Here is a 23,922-nt window from a genome sequence, read left to right as displayed (position 1 = left end):
GAGGAAGGCAAAAAACCCTTACAAGGCATGGCCCAATTAGCCCCAAAAGGGGAAAAAAATACCTTCCTGACTCCAGATGGCAATCAGATAAAATCCCTGGATCAACATCATCAGGCATTACCTAGCATTTGTAGCCATGGATGTCTTTTAACGCAATGAAAGCATCTAAGCCCCTTTAAATGCAGGTATAGAGTTTGCCATAACGACTTCCTGTGGCAATGCATTCCACATCTTAATCACTCTTACTGTAAAGAACCCTTTCTGTAATGCTTAGGATTCTGAGAATATAGCCTAGCAAGGGCTTGATTTACTAAGCGGTGCTAACCTACTTAGCACGTCTAAAGTCTTTAGGCGTGCTAACCAGGGTGCTAAGTAGGTTAGCACTGGTTTTCTCAATCAGATCTCACATTTCAACTGAGTTTAGACGTGCTAAGGGCCAGTGCTAAAGTTAGCACCGCTTAGTAAATCAGGCCCCATGTATTTTTATTCCTACTTTTTGGATACTTGTGTGGCCCCATTTGACTTACCCACCCACTAGTTGAATTCAGAGAGGTGAGGAAGCAAGGTGTACTGCAGTGACAGTCACATTTGCCCCATGTGACTTTTGTTTCCAGACTCCACCTCTTTTTTTTTTCTATACACTTTTTATGTTCACTTGTCATACTGAAGGCTCATATAATTTGCTTTGCACCGTTTTAGGATATTGGGGTAGGAAAAAGCGCATGAATACCAACTTTTGCATCAGAATTCTGCAGTTTTAAGTCAGAATTTTGAGACACATAGAGAGCAAAAAATGTTTATCGCGCACACTGGAGGGACAAGAATGTGAAAATCTTAACTGAAAATGTGAAAATTCTAAGCTAAAACGCAAAAAGTTCAATCTGTAACTTCTTGTGAACATGTCTTAACACATTTGCAATCTTTTAACCTTACGATAAGTGTTAAAATATATTACAACAAATTACAGTTTCGCAATTTCACAATGCAAATGTGTAGGTAGAAAAAAACAAAGTTTTGTATAAGTAATACCTTTTGATGGCTAACTGAGAAAAGTTAAATTCTGCAAGTTTTCAGGGATTTAGTCCCCTTCTTCAGGCATATTTCCAGATGTAAGCTGAAGTAGAACACTGATGCAGGTAAATAGTAAACACAAAGATGACCATTTTGCTGGTTACTGTTTAGCAGTTAGATAGGTGTCAGGTGATCAGCAGGCTGGAGCCAGTGAGCTCATGCAAACATACATGAAATCTAGCAGTTTCTGAAGATAGTGAAGCCAAGTCAACCATGTTAAATAAGGTGTCATGAACCCCATTCCACAATTTAAACCTTCTGTTAATGTTTTGAACATTTTCATACATTTTGTACTCATACATGTTTCTTGATTGTTTTTTCTACCTACATAATTTGTTTGGTTAACACATTACAGAATTTTTTTTACAATGCAAATGTGGAATCAGCTAAATTCGTAATAAATGTAGAATTTCGTACGGAATTTTGGAGTGGTTGGGTAGATTCCAACTATCCCTAACTGGGGCCTTAGAGTTCATGGACACTTTTTCAGATTTTTTTTTTCTGATCATAATGGTCACCATGATGGGGGATGGGGGGCGGTCTGAATGTAGCGAGATGCTTTGGGTTATAGTTACCCCACCGTAGCCGTAAAGAGATTGTCAATACCGCTTCTCAAAAAAAAAAAAAACATAAGTATGTAAGATAAACCCCCCAAAACCTAACCACACAAACATTTTACCAGTGTATTGCCCTTAAAGGACCACTATCGCAAAAAACGTAAGCAGTTAAAATCTGACAGAACTGACAGGTTTTGGGACAGTCCATCTCCTCATGGGGTATTCTCAGGGTTTTCTTTTGTTTTCAACAGCATTTCCTGAACAGCAGTTGCAAAGTCTAACTGACAAAATAGTGTGTAAGTGAGTAGGGAGGCTGGCCGGTATCTTACTGTTTTGGCAGTTACACTGCTGTTCAGGAAATGCTGTTGAAAACAAAGAAAACTCTGAGAATCCCCTATGAGGAGATGGACTGGCCCAAAACCTGTCGGTTCTGTCAGATTTTAACTGCCTACTTTTTTCGTGATAGTGGTCCTTTTAGGAGGACCTGTACTGAAAATAACGAAATTAATAAAATTGCTTTTTTTTTATTTTTATTTTTTTACAATATTCATTTATAGATTATTTAGTCAGTGTTTGCCCATGGTGTAAAATCTTTCCTCACTTGGATTTACATTCTGAAAAGTATCACATGTGGCGATATCTTTAGTCCTGTCAGGTGCAGCTTTGTGGAATGCTTCTTTCTGAGAATTCTGAAGCCAGTGAAAATAGTGTCTGGTCTCCCAGAATGCTCTTGGAGGAAATTCTGCATAGCTAAACAGCCTAGGCTAAACATCACTTGGAGGCGGGACTACATACCAATATACAGCAATATATAGATATAGGAAATGTTTCTGATGCTAAAGCCAGGAAAATTAAAGTGGCTATCCTGAATAATTTACTACATTCTACTCTATGTCACTACAGGGCCTCTTTAAGTGCACCTTGATATCGCAAATGCATTCTTTAATCTGGAGTGTAGAGATCTTCTTTAATCCCATTAACCTGTCTATATATGGCCGGGGTTTTTGGAGCCATATTGCGATCTCACGGAAATGCGCAGTTCCTCGGGAACAACATATAATTCAGTTTTAATTAAAAAACAGAGGAACATTTTCAAAAACACATTAATAATAGGAAAAAAACATCCTCCTGCACTTAATGAAAATCTATGGATCGGGGCACTCTGGGAATTTGGCTCGAATGCGCCGGTCGCGGTTTCCCCAGCCAATTATCCGTGTTTAATTGTCCGTTTTGGGATTATACCATTTATGGAGCAGGCATATTAAAAAGGACACAGATAAAAATAGCTCATTTCATCGAAGCCCATTTAAATAGACAAAGATCAAATAGCCCTCGTTAAATATAGACTGTTTAAGGTTAAGGCAGCGCAGCAAAAGCAAACAATTCCTTAACAGAGCAGAAATAAGGCTGCCAGGATGAGGGAGGCTGCAGAATATTAGATCGGATGATGATTCTGGCTTGTTGTGGAAGCTGGACTCTGTTGTGCAAAAGAGGACCTGTCACAGGACAGTATTGTTAGTGATTTCTAAAGCGCCAACATATTCTGTAGCGCTGTACACAGTGAGAAACAAACATGGGGTACAGGGGCGTAACTAGAAATTACTGGGCCCCCCTGCAAAACTTTGGATGGGGCCCCCTCCCACAGCACTTGGTGAGGGGTAGAAAGGTTGGGGGTAGAAAAGCACTGTACACAAGACACTGCTGAACACTGAATAGTAGCTGTCTACAAATCTTTGTCTGCAAAACTTTGTTATGATTCTTTATCAGTGGCTGAGCAGATGCAGTCATTAGAACAATTGTGCAGAGAGCAGAAAGTTTTTCTCTCTCCGTGCTCTTAGTTGTAAGTCTCTCAGGACGGGCCCCCTGTGGCTTCTGGGCCCCCCCCTGCAGCTGCATCTCTTGCAGGGTCTATTGTGACACCCCTGATGGGGTACCTAATAATAAAGACAATGGTATACACCCCGTCTTCCCAGGACGATCCTCCGCTGGGCAGCTTAGCATAGTTGTTCAGTTGTGCACAGTTGTGCATACGCGCAGCGGTGGGCCGAAATTTCGCATACGTGATATTTCGTATCGAAATTCGCATTTACGCATTGTAATTGTAATGCGAAATTTCAGGGAAAATCGTAATTTATTTTGTATGTAATCGTTGTATTCCATAATTTTGCTTAATTTTTCATGTAATTTTGCAATATTTTGTGCCGACTTTGGCGGTTAATAGCAAAGCCCTTCCATACATGCTATTGCTACCAAAATTAGTGTATATGTTAAGGAGAATATTGGGTACAAGTAAAAAAAAAGAATTTTTTGTAGTTTTTGAGAAAATCGATTTTAAATATGCAAAGAAAATGGTTTTTAAACTGTCTTTTTTTTTTGTTTAAAAATCATTTTTTACTTTGCATTTTTAAAATAGATTTTCTCCAAAACTACAACTTTTTTTTTTGACTTGTACCTAATATTCTTCACATATGTAGCAATTTTGGTGTCACCAGCATGTATGGAGAGTTTGCTATTCACTGCCAAAGTCGGCACGAAATTACACGAAAATTACGCGAAATTTTAGGCCACATTACGAATCACTATACGAAATTGTAATTACGTATAAGCATAAATGCGAACAATTACGCTAAATTTTAGGCGACATTACGAATCACTATACGAAATCAATTGAATTTACAAATCGTAATTACGTATAAGCATAAATGCGAACATTTACGCTAAATTTAGCGTAATCGTAATTAGCTGATTACTATCATCACCACATACACGGCCTGGCTGGGCGCCACTGTCTCGTTCCCGTTGCCAGGAGTGTTCTACGTCTATGCAGAGCCAGCGCTTCCATAGAGGCAAAGGGGACAATTGCCCCAGGGCCCAGAGCATGTAGGGGCCCCAAGGTGCCCCTCCTCCCCTCCAGCTATGGTGACCCATGAGAGCGGGGATGCTGTGTGTTTACTCTGTACAGAAAAAGGAGGAAGTGAATAATGGGAACCCCAAAAGTGCTTTTTAGGGACATATGATGGATACCGAATGATATTGTGTGAGGGGGGGATTTGACCAGGCCTGCTGGAAGCCGGCTCAGGGGCCCTGGGGGTGATTTGCAGTAAGTTTTGTGCGTTACACGGGAACCATTTTTACATTTGTTTACATTTTTCTTTGTTCATTACCCAGCTGGCTGGATTTGCAAAGCTGTCTTCCTGTGCCAATGGCATATGCTGCCTTTTTGAGACCATAGCACGTCTGAGCCATTCAGATTCCTCCAACTATCAAATTATCTCCCATACAGTATGAGGTTGTCAGGTAGGCGATGGGGTAGAGAAGGCAGCCGGCATTCTCCATTTGCTTGCCCTGAACCCACCACCTCCTCCGCTACCATTGAGATATGAACTCTTAAAGAAAACCTGAACTGAAAATTAAAACTCAAAATAAACATACATAAGTCATACTTACCTCCCATGTAGTTATAACGATCTGCTCAGCTGTCTGCACGGTCAGACAGCTGTTTGTCCATTCCTTAAAGGAATACTATCGATTCACATATTTTTTTCAATTGACACAGGAATTGTTTGGGAAGTGCTGCTAAGTACTGGTGTATACATTTTAGTAGCAACTTCTTTGCTTACTGTTAGCAAAATACATTTAAACTTTACTGACGCCAAAACTGAGGGCTGACTGAGCCATGAGGAGAGGGGAAATTCCCCTCACACTTGATCAGTTAACTCTATGTGTAGCTCTGTGTGTGACACAGAGAGACAGGAGACAGGAGCTGCAGCTGTTGGGAGCTCTGTTTCTGACTGACGTGTCTGAAGAGTGCAGAGAAAATGTAACTAATTCTCACAGCTTTTTCATACTGTTTTTGCTTTCAGAGTTTGATATGTTTGATATTTGCTTTCTGTAGTCTGATATGCAACTCTGGCTGTGCATTGAAGCAGACACCCCTTCTGCAATTGATTTGTCCCAATATAGCAAAATCCTACCCTCAATAAATTACAGCTTTTGCCTCTGATATTTAACATGAAAAGTAGGAAAATGTTTACACAGCTACTTAGACATTATTTGTACATTGTCATTTTAGAACACTTGGGTATCGATAGTATTCCTTTAAGTCTGAGGGCTGCAGGTCTCTGGAAAAAAGAGACCTGTTTTTGCTTTGCAAGTTTCAGACCTGCTCTGCTGCTGAGGAATTTGCATACACTTGTCATGCAAACTGCCTAGCTGCCTCCTTTGAAGGTTTGCAGTATAAATACCATGTGCTCCCAGAATCCTTGGCTGGTCATGAAGGTTTGTTCCTGCAAACACTCCTAGAGTGTCAGCCTTGCTGTCGTTTGCTAAGATTATCTTAGAGTAATTCCTGGGGACTGCTCTAGGCATCCCTTCTAGTGCAGTCAGGTTGTATATCTGTTTTGCCTAGTTCTGTCTCTCTGTCTCGATTGCCTTGTCGCCAGCGGCGGTCGGCAGGGAATCGTTCTGTCTGTCTGGGAGTGTAGGCCAGAGCTGCGGTTGCTACTGGCTGCTCCATCTGTCTGGATTGCATTAGCCCTAGTGGTAGTGGCAGTGCTTCCTTCTGTATTCTGTCTTAAGGGTGCTAACCAGAGCACCGGTTGCTACTGGTAGCCCCATCTGTTTGTCTGTCTGGATCGCATTTGCCCTAGTGGTAGTGGCAGTTCCTCCTTCTGTATTCTGCCTCAGGGGTGCTAACCAGAGCAGCGGTTGCTACTGGTAGCCCCATCTGTTTGTCTGTTTGGATCGCATTCGCTCTAGTGGTAGCATCGATGGTTCCTTCTGAACTCTGTCTGGGAGTGTAGGCCAGAGCTGCGGTTGCTGCTGGCTGCTCCTTCTCTCTGTCTTGTCTTGTATGAACGCTTGCTGTAGGCTCGGTGAGGTAACCGTTTTGCAAGCGTTCGCGTTCTCTATTTTGTGTTTGTGTGCCATTGGTTAGTTAGGGTGGCACGCTTATCACTGGGCGCCTAACACGCGGTGATCATGCTTATACGCGTTCACTGTTGTGAATGAGCGCGGTGTTCGCGTTTAGTTAACGTTTGTTATTTTCCTTATTGTTCTTACTTGCTGTGTCTTTGCTACTCTCGTGCTCTGTCCTGCTCAGTCTTGTGTCACTTCTGGCAATCGCTTCTCTTGCGATTGCGTTCCCACTTTGTTTCCGCTGTTGTGTGTTCACCGTCGCTGGGTGGCGACTAGATTGGTGGACACACATTTATTCTGTCTCTGTGCTCTTTCTCTATTAGGGCTATCCAGCCCTACATTGCTCCAACTCGTGCAATTCCCGTCTGGCATCTGTGGCAGTACAGAGGCTGAGTCCATCTGTACTCCACAGCTCCATCTGCTGGTGGGAATCTCCCTTTACAGGTGCATAGCACCATAGCTGGGTTATATATATTACACGCTTGTGGAGGATTTCCGTAGTGTTGGCGCGCGTCCTGTGCGCTGACCACGGAAATAAATTCCACAAATGTTACAGTAGTCTACTCAATCTCTTTCTCCTCTCTTGCGTCCTGTTTGTCCACTGTGATCAAAGGAATTATCCGTCCTCCATTTTGAAAATGGCCCTTACTCCATAACAGCTTTCTGGTCAGCACACTGTTAAACCGTAATATCGCCTACATGAGCCATAGGGAAACATGGACATTACCTGGTACATCGGTTGTCCTCTCAGCTATAACTAACAGCAACTGGTATATAACTGACAGCAACTGATATCTTTCAGTTCTGACAAAATGTTGTCAGAACTGGAAGGGATCACGGTCAGAAGAAAATGGTGAGCTTTTGAGAGGAACTGATGGCGAGGTAACTATGTAATGTTCATTTGAGGTTACCTCATATGTTTATTTTAAATAATTTTTCTCAGTTCAAGTTCTCTTTAAATCATTTAACTCTTCCCACCCCCACCCCCATACTATTATAAATTGGTTAAAGTGGGGTTAAACCCACATTTACTATTGTAATAAAATCATTTTTCAGTTACTACTGTGTTAGCACATGTCATTTTCTAAAGCTTACCACACGGCGGTGCTGGTTGCTCACAACTTTCCCTGTTTTTTTTTATCTTCCTCATGGCGGGTCTGTAGTAATGTTAACACTATGTAACAGATTTCATTGGAAGCCGAGAAAAAAAGGAAAGAGCGTTCCAGCACCAGCCAGAAGCAGATGGGTGCGCAGCCACACTGCACCTGTACAGTAGCATGGCAAAAACCGAGCCCAATCAGGTCCGTGCTACTGCGCTGGTGCAGATGGCTCACAAATGCGTAGAAGCACAGACCCAATCAGGGGCTTGTTGGAGGGCTTTTGGGGGACTCAGCACAGGAACGGCGAGGTGAAGGAGGGCGGGAGAAGCCTCTGGATTATTAGGAGGCTTCCCTCTATTCAGGCAAGTACCCATTTGGCAAACTTTTTTTTTTACAGGTACCCTTTAAAAGCTGCGCAGTCGCTGGTGAAGCAACTCATAAACTACTGGAGTCTGCTTTTCCAAAGGGATTTCTGGAACACACACAGTAAATTAAAACATTCTGTGTGAGTAATGAGTGATAAAGATCCCCTGTTTATCATTACAGACAATGTAAAATCCAGAAGGTTGGACTAGGAAGGCCGTGATTGGGGCGTATGCAAGAATTGGAATAATATTTGTTGAAATAAAAATGGCATCTGATCAGCTACCTTTTAGTTTTCCTTGGCATTTGTAAATGGAAATTTTTGTTTTAAGTAAAATTTTAGTTTGCTAAATACACAAGGGTTTTGTCAATTTTTTTTCAGATATCTGGCCTTTTGTCTTATATATGTAGAGGCAAACACAACCATTCCATCAGAAAATGCCAAACGGGTGAGTCAAAGATTGCGGATTACGCCAAGTATGTGGGGGAGTTACTAGGTGGTCCAAACTTAAATTTAAGGAGTGCTGATTTCTTGATGGGGGTGGAATGGGGTGGGGAGGGGGGGACAAGGCAAACTGATTTTCCAGGAAATTCTGGAAATCCCTAGCTGAAGGCAAACTTAAAGTGAACCAGAGATGAAGCATCCTCATGTATTTTACCATATATATCAGTGGGAACATAAGAGAAAAACCTAACCTGCTCTCTGTTTCATTCTTCACTGCTCAGCCTGCTTATTAACAGCCCTGATAAAATCCCTGACTGAACATTCAGTCTGGCTTTGCTCAGGAATCATTATAGCTGAGTCTTTGTCTCTGATGTCTTCTCAAGCCCAAGCCTGCCCCCTTCTGGCTATGCTATAATGACTCAGCTATAATGATTCCTGAGCAAAGCCAGACTGAATGCTCAGTCTGGGATTTTATCAGGGCTGCTAACAAGCAGGCTGAGCAGTGAAGGATGAAACAGAGAGCAGGGTAGGTGTTTTCTCTAAGGTTCCCACTGATATATATGGTAAAATACACGAGGATGCTTCTTCTCTGGTTCACTTTAAAGGGGACCAAAACAATCATTACCAAATGGCTTGTGTGGCATTCGTTTTTATATATTTAATGAAAGTGAATTTCATATTAAAGGCAACTTGTAGTGAGAGGAAAACAGAATGGAGGCTGCCATCTTCATTCTCTTATAAACAATGCCAGTTGCCTGGCTTCTGTTCTGATGTCGTGTTCTCATGCTCTGCTTTTAATGCTGTAAGTCTTGTACCCAGAATGTGCATGCAGATCAGATGCTGTGACTCTGGTGTGACTCCACTGGCTGCATGCTTGTTACAGGTGTGACTCAAACACAACTAAAGCCAAAAGCCCAGCATGACAGCCAGGCAACTCGCATTGTTTATAAGGGAATAAAGATGGAAACCTCCATATTTCTCTCACTACAGGTTCCCTTTAAGTGATTTCCATGAGACGCCTGCAACTTAGCTGTGTTTAAATCCTCTCCTGTTTGACCAGGAATCTTTTACAAAACTCAGTCCTACACTGAGGAGAGACCTTGATTACCGAGTTGGAGTTCTGCCCCTCCCTTTCCTGCCACCCACAAATCAATCAGAGCAGCTAAACTGCAAGCATTGTCCTCTCATTGGTTAATGGATAAGAAGGAGGGGTGGAGCTTTAAAGAAGAAGGTAAAGCCACTCAGGGCCGGTTCTAGACATTTTGCCACCTGAGGAAAACTTATGAGAGACCGCCTCCCCCCGTGGCCGTGACTTCCTGCAATGCCGTCCACTTACAGTATAGTGGGCGGCATTGCAGGAAGTGACGAGAGTGGAACGCGGAAGAGGTGAGTCATCCCGGCTTGTTGGCGCTGCCTGATATCACTACGCTGCTGCTGTTAATAGCTGGAGGGGGAGCGCATATCGGGGGACCCAGGTGAGAGAGAGGGTACAAACCCCCCCTCCCCGCCACTGTGTCCAATACCCCCTTCCTGCTCGATACCTCCTCCAGCTCTGCCCCCCCACACCCACGGCCAGGCGGGTGCCGCCCCCCCCTCCCCGACTTTGCCGCATGAGGAACCTGCCTCACCCCACCTCATGGGCGGACCAGCCCTGAAGCCACTGCTCAGTGTTGACTGGAGATTTGTGAACACTTTCTGAGGATATTGGAAGGAATGTGAAGTAAAGCAAGCATGGATGTAGGCTTATGGTATTAACTGCCCTTCAGCCACTATGTCACTTGTTACTCTGAGAAACCTGACAAGTCTTCTTTAAAGTGAACCTCAATGGCATCTCAATAGCACATTAAAAATGCATACTAACAATGTGGCTCATTACAAAAAAAAAATCCATTCTGCCACTTCTTTTTACGTGTAAATGTTTGTTTGAGGTTTTTATTGCCCTTGTTCCACAGCATGCTGTCCACAGAAAGAGCAGGCAGATAAGGACTGCTGTAATTAGCAGTAGCAATGCGCAAACAAAAGCTTTCATCAGCGGGGATGGGGAAGGGGGGAATCAAGGGTTGGGGAGATAGGACACTGTACTTCATACAGTTAAGAGAATTCACACTTGATTACATAATTGGATTGGATAAATAATGGCAGAAGTAAGGTGTGTGTGTGTGTGTGTGGTGGTGGGGGGGGGGGGGGGGATAGCAGCTCCTACATCAGAAAAAAAGCTGCTTGGATCCCTTTAAGAACCATGTTTACTCGCTTTCCCAATTCTAACTTTGAAGACTCTGGAGGAAAAAGTTGGAGCTAAAAGGCTTTCTTTTCTCCAACATCTGCCTGACCTCCTGCTGATAACACAATTTTCCCAGCTCCGAAATATGCATGAGCCTTCCAAATACAAGACAATCTTATCTGTTTACTTTCCCCCCAATTATGGAGCTCTGTTTCCTGATACCGCCATGAACTCTGAGATAACAAGCATCATGGTTATTATTATCCTAGTAGCTGGCCTAAGCTTGTTTAAAAACGGGCTCTAGGTCTGTCACTATATGTCACTGCGCGTGCGCCTGCCGCTCGCGCACCCGTCGCACACGCACACGTCCGCCCCTTGAAGCCGCACGTCACTTCCCCTCAGTGTCTCTGCGCACATGCGCAGTTCGTTATGAGCAGGGGCACACACAGGGACACGCACGGACGCAGAGACATTTGGACTTTATTATTATTGATATTTATAAAGTGACCGACATTTTATACAGTGATGTTAAAGATGAGTGTAGATTAGAAACATAAAAACTTAAAAAACATGACACAAAAGGAAGAGACACTCCATGAGGCTTGTAATCTAAGAGGTAAAGGGAACACAGGGTAAAGTAGGAGGGAAAGAGGACCTGTCCAATCAGGCTTATTATAATCTAAGAGTTGGGAAACACCTCCAGATTCAGTAGGAAAGAAAGAGGGCCTGTCCCATCAGACTTATAATCCAAGTGGTGGCCACACAATAGGTACAGTAGGACAGAACACTTAAAGAGAATCTGTACTGTAAAATTCTTACAATAAAAAGCATACCATTCTATTCATTATGTTCTCCTGGGCCCCTCTGTGCTGTTTCTGCCACTCCCTGCTGCAATCCTGGCTTGTAATTGCCAGTTTTAGGCAGTGTTTACAAACAAAAGACATGGCTGCTCACCAGCATGTGATAGGCTGAGAGAAGCTCAGTCTGTGACTCATACAGAGCCTGCAGGGGGCGTGGAGAGGGTGTGTATAGCTTCTATCCTATCACAAGTAGACCAGCACATTCCTGCCTGAGTGCCTGAGCCCGACAAAGATTAAATAACAGAGATAATACAGCCACTGTGCAACTAGGAAAGGCTGCACTAAGACAGACCACATTGGAACAGCTATAGGAACTTATAGGATAGAAGAAATAAGGCTGAACATTTTGTTACAGAGTCTCTTTAAACTACTTTATTCACAATGAGCTTTGCCAGTCATAACCAGCTTCCTCAGGTGAAGTCCATAAGAGAGCCTGTGCACTGTTAACAGTACACAAGAATCTATAGTAAAATTACAAATAGTAAAATTACACCTACATACATAAAATTAAATAATACATACCCCCCACCCCCATTAACATTAACCCCTTACCTCCCCCAAACTCCCTTAGTTACCAAAATAAATAATGTGTATATTAAAAAAAATGACATTAAAAAAATACATAAATAGTTACCTTAGGGATTGAACTTTTTTTTAATATGTATGTAAGGAGGGTATATTACTGTTGTTTTTGCAAATAAAGGCTTGTAATAAGTGACGGACACAAAACTGGAAAAATACACCTTTATTTCCAAATAAAATATTTTCGCCATACATTGTGCTAGGGACATAATTTAAATGCTGTAATAACCGGGGAAAATTTGCAAATAAAATGTGTGGGTTTTATCCACAGTTGCACATTTTATTTTACAACTATAATGGTCAAAAATTGAGAAATAATTATTTTTTTCCATTTTTTTTTATTTTTCCTTGTAATATGCAGTTAGAATAATATAATTCCTAGCAAAATGTACCACCCAAAGAAAGCTTAATTGGTGGTGAAAAAAAAACAAGCTATAGATCATTTTGATGTGATAAGTAGGTATAAAGTTATTGGTGAATGAAAGGGAGGAGCACTGAAAGGTGAAAATTGCTTTGGTCCATAAGGGGAAACACCCCTCAGTGGTAAGGTGGTTAAAGATATTACCTAAACAAATTTTGTTCTTATGTCTTTGGATTTGTTGCAAATGAGAAACGTCTCAGCAAAGGGTTAAATGCCACGATTGCTGAGAGGCCTAAATAGGTCTCCCTAATGGATGCATATTAGAATGGTAGGATCATCTGTGGGGGCAGAACCTTACCTGGATAAATCCAGCAAGAGGAAGTGTCAAACAGCGAATGAGGAGGCAGGAAGAGAAAGGGCAGTACAGCCAAAGCCTTCCGTTCTGCATCACGACGGCACCATCAGTCACCACCTGCAGCGCTAGAGTAAAGGACAAACAGCACACGGTTACACGGCTGCCATTTTGTCGAAGCCCAAGTGTATGTTTCCTACCTCTATCACACTTACTGCGTCGAATCTCGGCTCCTCCTGTTCAGTAAGCCAGCAACTATTCAGTGGGAGACCTTGGGCAAGACTCCCCAACACTGCTACTGTCCTAGTGGCTGCAGCTCGGGCACTTTGAGTCTGCCAGGAGAAAAGCGCAATATAAATTTTCTGTGTCTGTCTGTCTGTCTCTAATCCAATCCAATTCAAACATTAGTATAGCGCTTTTCTACTGTTAGACTCAAAGCGATCAAGAGCTGCAGCCACTGGGATGCGCTCAAGAGGCCACCCTGCAGTGTTAGGGAGTCTTGCCTTGAAGTCCTTACCGAATAGGTACTGACCCTAGCCAGGATTTAAACTTTGGTCTCCCATGTGAAAAGCGGTGCCCTTAACCAGTTTCGCCTTTTGGATGTGACTTTCAGGTCCAAAAAGCTGCTGCGTGCGTCTGCGCACTCCCGCGCGCAATCGTGTGTGCGCCGCCCCCCCCCCTGATAGCCCGAAGATTAATGAATGGGAACATTATTCCCATTCATTGATATAAGTCCCCAGTAGAAAAAACGACGGCTTCATTTCAGATGCCGCGGTCTTTCTGAAAAAAAAAAAAAAAACGTCCTCCTTGTACTGTAGTTCCTGTAAGCGAGCGTGCTTGCTCACAGGATAGAAGAACAAAAAAAATCACTTTGGCCATCTTGTGGCCAAATAGTAAAACTACATGCACATACATTTTTTTTTCACAGATAACACAATAAATTACATTTATAATTAACTGTTTACCTCCCACACCCAAAAAATACCCAAATAAAAATTTGAACTAAAAAAAATTACAATTTAAAAAAACAAACAAAACATAAATAGTTACCTAAGGGTCTGAACTTTTTAAATATGCATGTCAAGAGGGTACATTACTAATATTTTTTTAAATTATACGCTTGCAAAGTGATGGACGCAAAAATGAAAAAAATGCACCTTTATTTCCAAATAAAATATTGGAACCATACATTGCGATAGGGACATAATTTAAATGGTGTAATAACCGGGACAAATGGGCAAATAAAATGTGTGAGTTTTAATTATGGTAGCATGTATTATTTTAAAGCTATAATGGCCGAAAAGATAATTAATTTTTTCCATTTTTTTCTTAATATTCCTGCATTTAGAAAAAAAGAATTCTTAGCAAAATGTACCACCCAAAGAAAGCCTAATTGGTGTTGGAAAAAAACAAGATATAGATCAATTAATTGTGATAAGTAGTGCAAAAGTTATTGGCAAATGAATGGGAGGTGAAAATTGCTCGGATGCATAAGGTGAAAAACGACTGAAGGCTGAAGTGGTTAAAGGACACCCGAGGTGAAAATAAACTGATGAGAGAAACAATTGTATCTGTCCTCCTACTCCTAGAAATTACTTTTTTAGATATTCCACAGTTTTATTTTATATTTAAATCTACTTTTTAAGTTTTTACTGTTTCCTTATTTCTGCTCAATTAGACCCATTCCTTGAAGTATGCCAGAGCTAAAATCTATGAACTATTGATCCTTTTTATCTCCTTCTTGCTCTCAGAAGCCATTTCCTACGAGAAAATAGTTTTATGCATGTTATTCCTTATCATTGAAGGTTACACTGTAGTTTGACCCAGTCCCGACCCGGACAGAGACTGTCACTTGCATACCTGATGTTTAACTCTTTCAGGCAGAGAAAGAAAAAAAGGAACACAGCATAGTTATTTGTGTGCTAGGCACTGTACATACACACGTCTATCTCATCATGTCACATGTCACCTCGGGTGTCCTTTAACCAGTACACATTTTCTATTTTTCGGTAAAGTTTGTCTTTAGAGAATGGTTACGAAGTTAAACATACAGGTGTAAGTAAGAATTGAAAGTATTTTTTAATGGCTTTTTGTTAATTTCTGACTTAATATCGTATATGTTGTAATGTTGTAGACTAGACTAATGCTTGTCGAGTGTTGCCTGCTACATTGGAGGTGACCTGCAGGGGCCGCTGTTGGTTCTGCATTTTTCAGCTGTTTATATTACCAATACACCTCTTCCTCTTTTCTTCCTGCCATTGGGATGTATTATTAGCAAAAGGCTGTTAAAATTAATGTGCACAGGCAGCATGAGGCACTGAGGTAGCTAAGGTTCCCTGCGCCCGACTTCTGGGCATGACCATCTCCAGTGATCTCAGATGGTCGACTAACATCACTGCCACCCAGCGGAAAGCCCAGCAGAGACTGTACTTCCTCCGCCAGCTGAGCAAGTTTGGCATGTCCCGAGAGATTCTGACTAGCTTTTACTCCGCCACCATCGAATCGATCCTCTGCTCTTTCATCTTAGTCTGGCATGCTGGCGCCACCACCAACGACAGGAACAGACTTCAGAGAGTCATCAGGTCGGCGGAGAGGATCATTGGGTGCTCCCTCCCCTCACTTGCCATCTTACATAAAAATAGACTGCGATCTAGGGCACTGAGGATTGCTAATGACCCTTCACACCCAGGCCACCGCTACTTCAGGCTGCTTCCACTGGGGCGGAGGCTATGTGCCATTGCCACAAAGACCACTAGACACAGCAACTCATTCTTCCCCTCGGCTGTCAGCCTCCTTAATTCCCTCCACATACTCCCATAAGGGCAATCCAAATGAGCCGCAGCCCGGGCAGAGTCACGGAAAACCAGGCAACCGGCCCACGTGACTAATTGGGGGAATCTAATGTCACATTGGGATTGTGATGTATAATGTAACTGATGTAGTAATGTAACTGATGTAAAATGTAACTGTTGATGTCTGCTAGCTTGTTTTTTCTACCTGTCTTGTTCTTCTTTTCTCGAGCCATCTGTACTGTGCCAAAACCAATTCCGGGCATGGATCCATGTCATGCTTGGCGAAATAAAGATTTCTGATTCTGATTCTGATGAGTACTTTTGGTGTAACTTGCTAAATTTTATGCGTGCAGTACATTTATCATACCTCCCAACTTTTTGAGATAAGAAAGAGGGACACTTAAGCCACGCCCCTGCCACACCCTCATCACACCTCTAGTCAAACATACCATAAAGATTTCATAAGAAAAATATGTTGCTTTATAATTCAAACCACACTGGTCCTTTCTATCCGGGTTCATTTTTCTTCATATTAACATTTTACAATTAGTAATATATAAATTCAAAGGATGGGAATAAACTTTACAGTCAATCAAACACATTTTTTAGTGGAGAAATATTTACATAGAAAGAGGGACAAAGTCCTGAAAAAGGGACAAATGAGGAGGAAAGAGGGACAAATGAGGAGGAAAGAGGGACAGAAGGACAGGGCTCCCAAAGAGGGACTGTCCCTCCAAAAGAGGAATAGTTGGGAGCTATGTATTTATGTTCATGCTTTGTTTGTTTGTTTGTTTGTTTGTTTGTTTTTCAGTCTGTGTATTGTCTAGTTTTAGAAAAAATATTGTGGCATTGCTGTGGAGTATAGGTAGGAAATATCCTTAATGTACAAATAAGAAAAAAATTACTTACTATATCAACATTTTGCTTTTATAATGTTTGAGACTATTCAGAAGCATTAGTGTGAAACAATTTACTGCTTAGAAAACTGACCAGTCTAGCTCAAATTGGAACAAAGTAATAATGATGATACAATAATATTACTGATGAAAAAAACCTCTGAAATATTTCACATACAGTTAAGGGCCCGTTTCCACTAGAGCGAATCCGCATGCGTTGTCTGCATGCGGATTCGCATAACCAATACAAGTGGATGAGACTGTTTCCACTTGTCAGTTTTTTGGTGCGTTTTTATGTGCAGGATTTTTCTGCACGGTAGGGCCTGCAGAATTCGCCTGCGTGTGGAATGCAGGCGATTCGCAGGCAATGTATTTAATAGGGGAAATCGCACATGCGTTTTTTGCCGCGAATTCGCACTAAAACTAATGTACATTGAGCCAGGCAGTGACATGGTTAAAATCGCTGATAGCCTGCCAATGCGAAATCGCATGCGAAATCGTGGCAAAAATCGCATGCGGAATCGCATCCGCATGCGATTTTGTCAGCAGTGGAATCCCAGCGATTCGCACCGCACTAGTGGAAACGGGCCCTAAGTCTGGCCTAAGCAAGTAGGATTTTAAATATTATTTTCCCAATTACAACAATTTAATAAAAATTTGAAAAACACTACACTTTTCTTTTTGGGGTAAACTCGTGAATTTAAACAGACATTAAAGCGAAAAAAAATTAAGATATAATGAATTGGTTGTGTAGTAATTACTAGAACATTAGTAGAAAATATTCTCATATTTATATTTTCAGTTATATAGTTTATTTTATCACATTGCATCATTCTCTACTATTTCATGTTACACACTGCTCAGCATTCTAAATGATTTTACAGAGAAAGCCAGTGAACTTTTGAACTGTCCTCTGCAGGAAAAAAAAAATACAGTGCCAGACACCTGAGATAATAAGCTTCAGAAGACAGAGCTCTCTGCAACTTTGAAAGTCATGGAGCTCAATGGCTTTTTTGTATAGATAACAACTGGAGTTTCTTAACTCTTCCAGTACTGGAAACAAAATTAGACTTATGTCTCTGCTCCTAATGTTTTATTTCTTAGCTGTACTACACATACAAATCATCATAATTTTTTGTTCGCTTCAGTGTCTCTTTAAAGGCCACCTGAAGTGAAAGGGATATGGTGGCTGCCATATTTATTTTCTTTTAAACAATACCAGTTGCCTGGCTTTCCTGCTGATCTTTCTTCAGTAGTGTCTGAATCACACACCCGAAACAAGCATTCAGCAAATTCAGTCAGTCTTCAGTCAAACATATAATCTGCATGCTTGTTCAGGGCTATAGCTTAAAGATAATCTGTACTCTAAAATTCTTACAATTAAAAGCATACCATTCTATTTCTTATGTTCTCCTGGGCCCCTCTGTGCTGTTTCAGCCACTCCCTGCTGCAATCCTGGCTTGTAAGGGCCCGTTCACACTGCACGCGTTTCCATATGCGTTTTGGAAACGCGTGCGGGGGGGCCGACACGCAGGACATCAGACATTGCATAGAGTGCAATGTCTGATGTTCACACAGCATGCGTTCCGGACCTGTGCGGTCCGGGAACGCATGCTGCACGCAGATTTTACAAAAACGCGCGGCTGTCCCATTCACTTTTCAGTGATGGGATCAGCCACGCAACGCATACGAACGCGGATGGCGTGCGTTCGTACACGTTGCGGTCCGCATGCGTTGCGGTCCGCACTTTGTAGTCTGAACGGGCCCTAATTAACAGTTTTATGGCAGTGTTTACAAACAACAGACTGGCTTCTAACCAGAGTATCATAGGCTGAGAACAGCTTACTGTGTGACTCATGCAGTGCTTGGAGAGGGTGTGTAAAACTTCTGCCAATGACAAGCAGTGCTGCACATTCCACACATTCCAGCCTCAGCCCGACAGACACAACAGAGGAAAGGAGATAAAATTTATTACAGAGACAGTGCAAGTAGGAAAGGCTGCAGTAAGACAGACTACATTAGAACAGTAATAGGAACTTATAGGACAGAAGAAATAAGGCTCAAAAAATTGTTACAGAGTCTCTTTAAAGGGAACCTAAACTAAGAAGCATATGGATTTTTCCTTTAAAAATAATACCAGTTACCCCGCTCTCCTGACTCCTGCTGATCCTTTGTCTCTAATACTTTTAGCCACAGCCCCTGAACAAGCATGCAGACCATGGGCTCGATTCACAAAGCGGTGCAAAGTGTTAGCACCATGGTGAAAAGGCCCTTATCACGCCTAAAGTCACTTTAGGCATGATAAGAAGAAACTCGCGCGAAGTTGCCGCGCGTACGCGCGTAAGTGCGCGCGCAACACCCGACGCTTCGCGCGAAGCTCCCATTAAACCCTATGGGACTTTGCGCGCGCTCTTACGCGCGTACGCGCGAACGCGCTTACGCGCGGTAACTTCGCGCGAAGAGCAGGAAAAATCGGTGATAACTCAGTGGTGAAAAGGTCATCACGCCTAAAGTCTTTTAGGCGTGATAACTGGGTTATCACCGCTTTGTGAATCGAGGCCCATGTGCTCTGACTGAAGTCAGACTGGATTAGCTGCATGCTTGTTTCAGGTGTGTGATTCAGCCATTACTGCAGGAAAAGGAAATCAGTATGTCAGCTTCCATATCCCTCATTCTTCAGGTGTCTTTTAATAAAAATTATGTTATGTATAGTGATAACGTGAATGCGAATTTCCCGCAAAGATTGCAAACAGGCAAAGCTGGTGAACCACCATAGACTCATAGGGCTCGATTCAGTAAACAGTGCTAACCCAGTTAGCACGCCTAAAGGCTTTGGGCGTGCTCACTAGGGTGCTAAGTAGTTAGCACATACAAACTACTTAGCACCGTAGTTAGGACATGCAAACTACTACTTAGCACCATGCTAACTAGGGTGCTAATCTCCATGGTTAGATACCCCTGGTCTTGCTAATTATGATCTTGTAACGGATAGAATATTTGGAAATTTAAATTCAATCTGAGCTCTATATATTATGTGACGATCATTATATTATTGTTAACAATACCTCTCATCTTCCACAGTGATAATTGATGCTGAAGCTACTGTTGGAAAAGTTAGGAGGCGCACTGCTACACTGCATATTCTGTCATATGTTCTTTTTCTTTGTTGAATAAACACAGATTTTTTTTTTAAAAACTAGGGTGCTAAGTAGTTTACATGTGCTAACTACGGTGCTAAGTAGTTTACATGTGCTAACTGCGGTGCTAAGTAGTTTACATGTGCTAACTACAGTGCTAAGTAGTTTACATGTGCTAACTACGGTGCTAAGTAGTTTACATGTGCTAACTACGGTGCTAAGTAGTTTACATGTGCTAACTACGGTGCTAAGTAGTTTACATGTGCTAACTACAGTGCTAAGTAGTTTGCATGTGCTAAATACTTAGCACGTGCAAAGCATGTTAGCACATGCAAAGTGGCTTTTCACTGGCGTGCTAACACTTAGCACCCTTTTCTCAATCAAGCCCATAGACTTCAACGTGCAGGCACATTTTAAAACCTATAGGGACTGTTTTTGGCTACAAAAGTGATGGAAAAGTTTTTTCAAGTGGCCTAACAACTGGACGGTAGCATGCCAGAGGGGGATCCATGGCAAAAGTCCCACCAAAAATTACAGAGTTGACACAGAGTCGTGTTTTAACCTGTAAAGGGCAAAAACCACATTACATTCCTACATTTGTGGAATAAAGTGTTTTAAAACGTCCGGCATGTGTACACGGTGATAAGGTAGTGCAGGGTAAGGCCCGGTTCACACTGACAGTCGAAACGCCGCATTTAACGCACCGCAAACAACTGCAAAGAGCTCTAGTGATAACTTCAGGTGAGCAAATCATTGTTTTTACAAGTTGACTCCTGTAGGAGATAAATGTTAGTCCTCTCGGGAGGCAATCTTTGTGTAGTGGTGTGTAGTGGCCGCTGTGCAGGTGATTGTGGTTTTCCAGCCCCCATGGTCGGGCTGAGGTAGTTAAATGACAGTTAAATGAGTAGTGACCAAAAAAAATACTGATTCTGCACTGAGGCCTTATACAGGGGGCAGTAGTGGATACTAGATGCAAGTAGTGGTGGTGAAGGTGCACTACTAGGACCAGCAGACCTGTCTCCAACAGCTAATGGGTGCACTGGACAAACAAAATTGCAATATAACAATAGCAAGAAAAAGAAAAACAGCCCTTAGAAGGGTGAACTACTGTAGCACTAAGCACTGACTGCACCGGTCTGCAACAGCTAAAGTGCACTGTATAGACACGCTGAACAGCAATATCACAAACCACGGACTTTAGAAGGGCTCTGGGGTTTATGTAGATGGTGAATTGGTATTGTAGCAGCAAGGAACTCCACTGGGGACACAGAACACAGGCCTAACTAACGCTTTCCCTATCTGCAGAAATGCTCTGTCCCTAGTCCCTAGTCTCCTTCACAGCAGCCACAGTCAGTGTAAAATTGCTGTTGTTCTGGCTTTCTGATAGGTGGGGGGCGGTCCAGGTGGGCGGGATAGCTGATTGGCTGCCATGTGTCTGCTGACTCTGGGGTACATTTTTGGCTCCATTATAATGTATAGGGGTGGGTCGAACACGCCATATATTCGCAAGCAGACACGAACACGCGTTGTTCCCCACAAACTATTCGGGCCATCTCTAGTTATGTATCCAGAGATTAGCAGAAGGTTTGACCATGGGTCAAATTTTGGTTTGGACAAGAAATATTATATGCAGCGCCTGGATCAGAACTTTGCAAAGAAATATTATATGCAGCGCCTGGATCAGAACTTTGCAAAGAAATATTATATGCAGCGCCTGGATCAGAACTTTGCAAAGTTTCATGTTGTGCCAGATTTAAATTTTTTGTTGAGCTTTCTGTCTCAGTCATCACTATAAATCAAACTTCGGTGAGGGTGCAGATAAAAACCAAATGTGAAAGTGAAACTTGGCTGATTGCAGGACTTGCGTCTACTGTGGGGTAGAGTTGGGCCGAACGGTTCGCCTGCGAACGGTTCCATGCGAACTTCAGTGGTTCGCGTTCGCGTCCCGCAGGCGAACCTTTGCGGAAGTTCGGTTCGCCCCATAATGCACATGGAGGGTTAACTTTGACCCTCTACATCACAGTCAGCAGGCCCAGTGTAGCCAATTAGGCTACACTAGCCCCTGGAGCCCCACCCACCCTTATATAAGGCAGGCAACGGCGGCCATTACGGTCACTCGTGTGCTGCCTGCGTTAGTGAGAGTAGGGCGAGCTGCTGCAGACTGTCTCTCAGGGAAAGATTAGTTAGGCTTAACTTGTTCCTGTCTGGCTGCATACCTGTGCTGTGAACCCACCACTGCATACCTGTGCTGTGAACCCACCACTGCATACCTGTGCTGTGAACCCACCACTGCATACCTGTGCTGTGAACCCACCACTGCATACCTGTTCAGTGAACCCACCACTGCATACCTGTGCTGTGAACCCACCACTGTATACCTGTTCAGTGAACCTGCCACTGCATACCTGTTCTGTTCAGTGGACCCGCCACTGTATACCTGTTCATTGAACCCACCACTGCATACCTGTGCTGTGAACCCACCACTGCATACCTGTTCTGTGAACCCACCACTGCATACCTGTGCTGTGAACCCACCACTGCATACCTGTTCAGTGAACCTGCCACTGCATACCTGTTCTGTTCAGTGGACCCGCCACTGTATACCTGTTCATTGAACCCACCACTGCATACCTGTGCTGTGAACCCACCACTGCATACCTGTTCTGTGAACCCACCACTGCATACCTGTTCAGTGAACCTGCCACTGCATACCTGTTCTGTTCAGTGGACCCGCCACTGTATACCTGTTCAGTGAACCCGCCACTGCATACCTGTTCTGTTCAGTGGACCCGCCACTGTATACCTGTTCAGTGAACCCGCCACTGCATACCTGTTCTGTTCAGTGGACCCGCCACTGTATACCTGTTCAGTGAACCCGCCACTGCATACCTGTTGTGTTCAGTGAACCTGCCACTGCATACCTGTTCTGTGAACCCGCCACTGTATACCTGTTCTGTTTAGTGAACCCGCCACTGTATACCTGTTCTGTTTAGTGAACCCGCCACTGCATACCTGTTCTGTTCAGTGGACCCGCCACTGTATACCTGTTCAGTGAACCCGCCACTGCATACCTGTTGTGTTCAGTGAACCTGCCACTGCATACCTGTTCTGTGAACCCGCCACTGTATACCTGTTCTGTTTAGTGAACCCGCCACTGCATACCTGTTCTGTTCAGTGGACCCGCCACTGTATACCTGTTCAGTGAACCTGCCACTGCATACCAGTTGTGTTCAGTGAACCTGCCACTGCATACCTGTTCTGTGAACCCGCCACTGTATACCTGTTCTGTTTAGTGAACCCGCCACTGTATACCTGTTCTATTTAGTGAACCCGCCACTGCATACCTGTTCTGTTCAGTGGACCCGCCACTGTATACCTGTTCAGTGAACCCGCCACTGCATACCTGTTCTGTTCAGTGGACCCGCCACTGTATACCTGTTCAGTGAACCCGCCACTGCATACCTGTTGTGTTCAGTGAACCTGCCACTGCATACCTGTTCTGTGAACCCGCCACTGTATACCTGTTCTGTTTAGTGAACCCGCCACTGTATACCTGTTCTGTTTAGTGAACCCGCCACTGCATATCTGTTCTGTTCAGTGGACCCGCCACTGTATACCTGTTTAGTGAACCCGCCACTGCATACCTGTTCTGTTCAGTGGACCCGCCACTGTATACCTGTTCTGTTTAGTGAACCCGCCACTGCATACCTGTTCTGTTCAGTGGACCCGCCACTGTATACCTGTTCTGTTTAGTGAACCCGCCACTGCATACCTGTTCTGTTCAGTGGACCCGCCACTGTTTACCTGTTCTGTTTAGTGAACCCGCCACTGCATACCTGTTCTGTTCAGTGGACCCGCCACTGTATACCTGTTCAGTGAACCCGCCACTGCATACCTGTTCTGTTCAGTGGACCCGCCACTGTATACCTGTTCAGTGAACCCGCCACTGCATACCTGTTCTGTTCAGTGAACCCGCCACTGCATACCTGTTGTGTTCAGTGAACCTGCCACTGCATACCTGTTCTGTGAACCTGCCACTGTATACCTGTTCTGTTTAGTGAACCCGCCACTGTATACCTGTTCTGTTTAGTGAACCCGCCACTGCATACCTGTTCTGTTCAGTGGACCCGCCACTGTATACCTGTTCAGTGAACCCGCCACTGCATACCTGTTGTGTTCAGTGAACCTGCCACTGCATACCTGTTCTGTAAACCCGCCACTGTATACCTGTTCTGTTTAGTGAACCCGCCACTGTATACCTGTTCTGT

At 43.3% G+C, this 23,922-nt stretch overlaps 1 protein-coding gene across 2 annotated transcripts in view; it reads right to left on the bottom strand.

Moving 5' to 3' along the window:
- Positions 1-23,922, bottom strand: part of PRIMA1 (proline rich membrane anchor 1) — a 142,080-nt gene that overhangs the window by 65,685 nt on the left and 52,473 nt on the right. For both annotated transcript variants that reach the window (XM_068252326.1, XM_068252327.1), the window contains exon 2: positions 12,836-12,957. In XM_068252326.1, coding sequence (XP_068108427.1) covers positions 12,836-12,925 — 90 coding nt within the window. In that variant the 5' untranslated portion in view covers positions 12,926-12,957. The remainder of the gene's footprint in view (positions 1-12,835; positions 12,958-23,922) is intronic.

The sequence above is a fragment of the Hyperolius riggenbachi genome, chromosome 9 (genome assembly GCF_040937935.1).
Source record: "Hyperolius riggenbachi isolate aHypRig1 chromosome 9, aHypRig1.pri, whole genome shotgun sequence".
NCBI classification, from domain to species: domain Eukaryota; kingdom Metazoa; phylum Chordata; class Amphibia; order Anura; family Hyperoliidae; genus Hyperolius; species Hyperolius riggenbachi.
The sequence above is the reverse complement of the archived record's forward strand: the minus strand, read 5'-3'. Positions and strand labels throughout refer to the sequence as shown.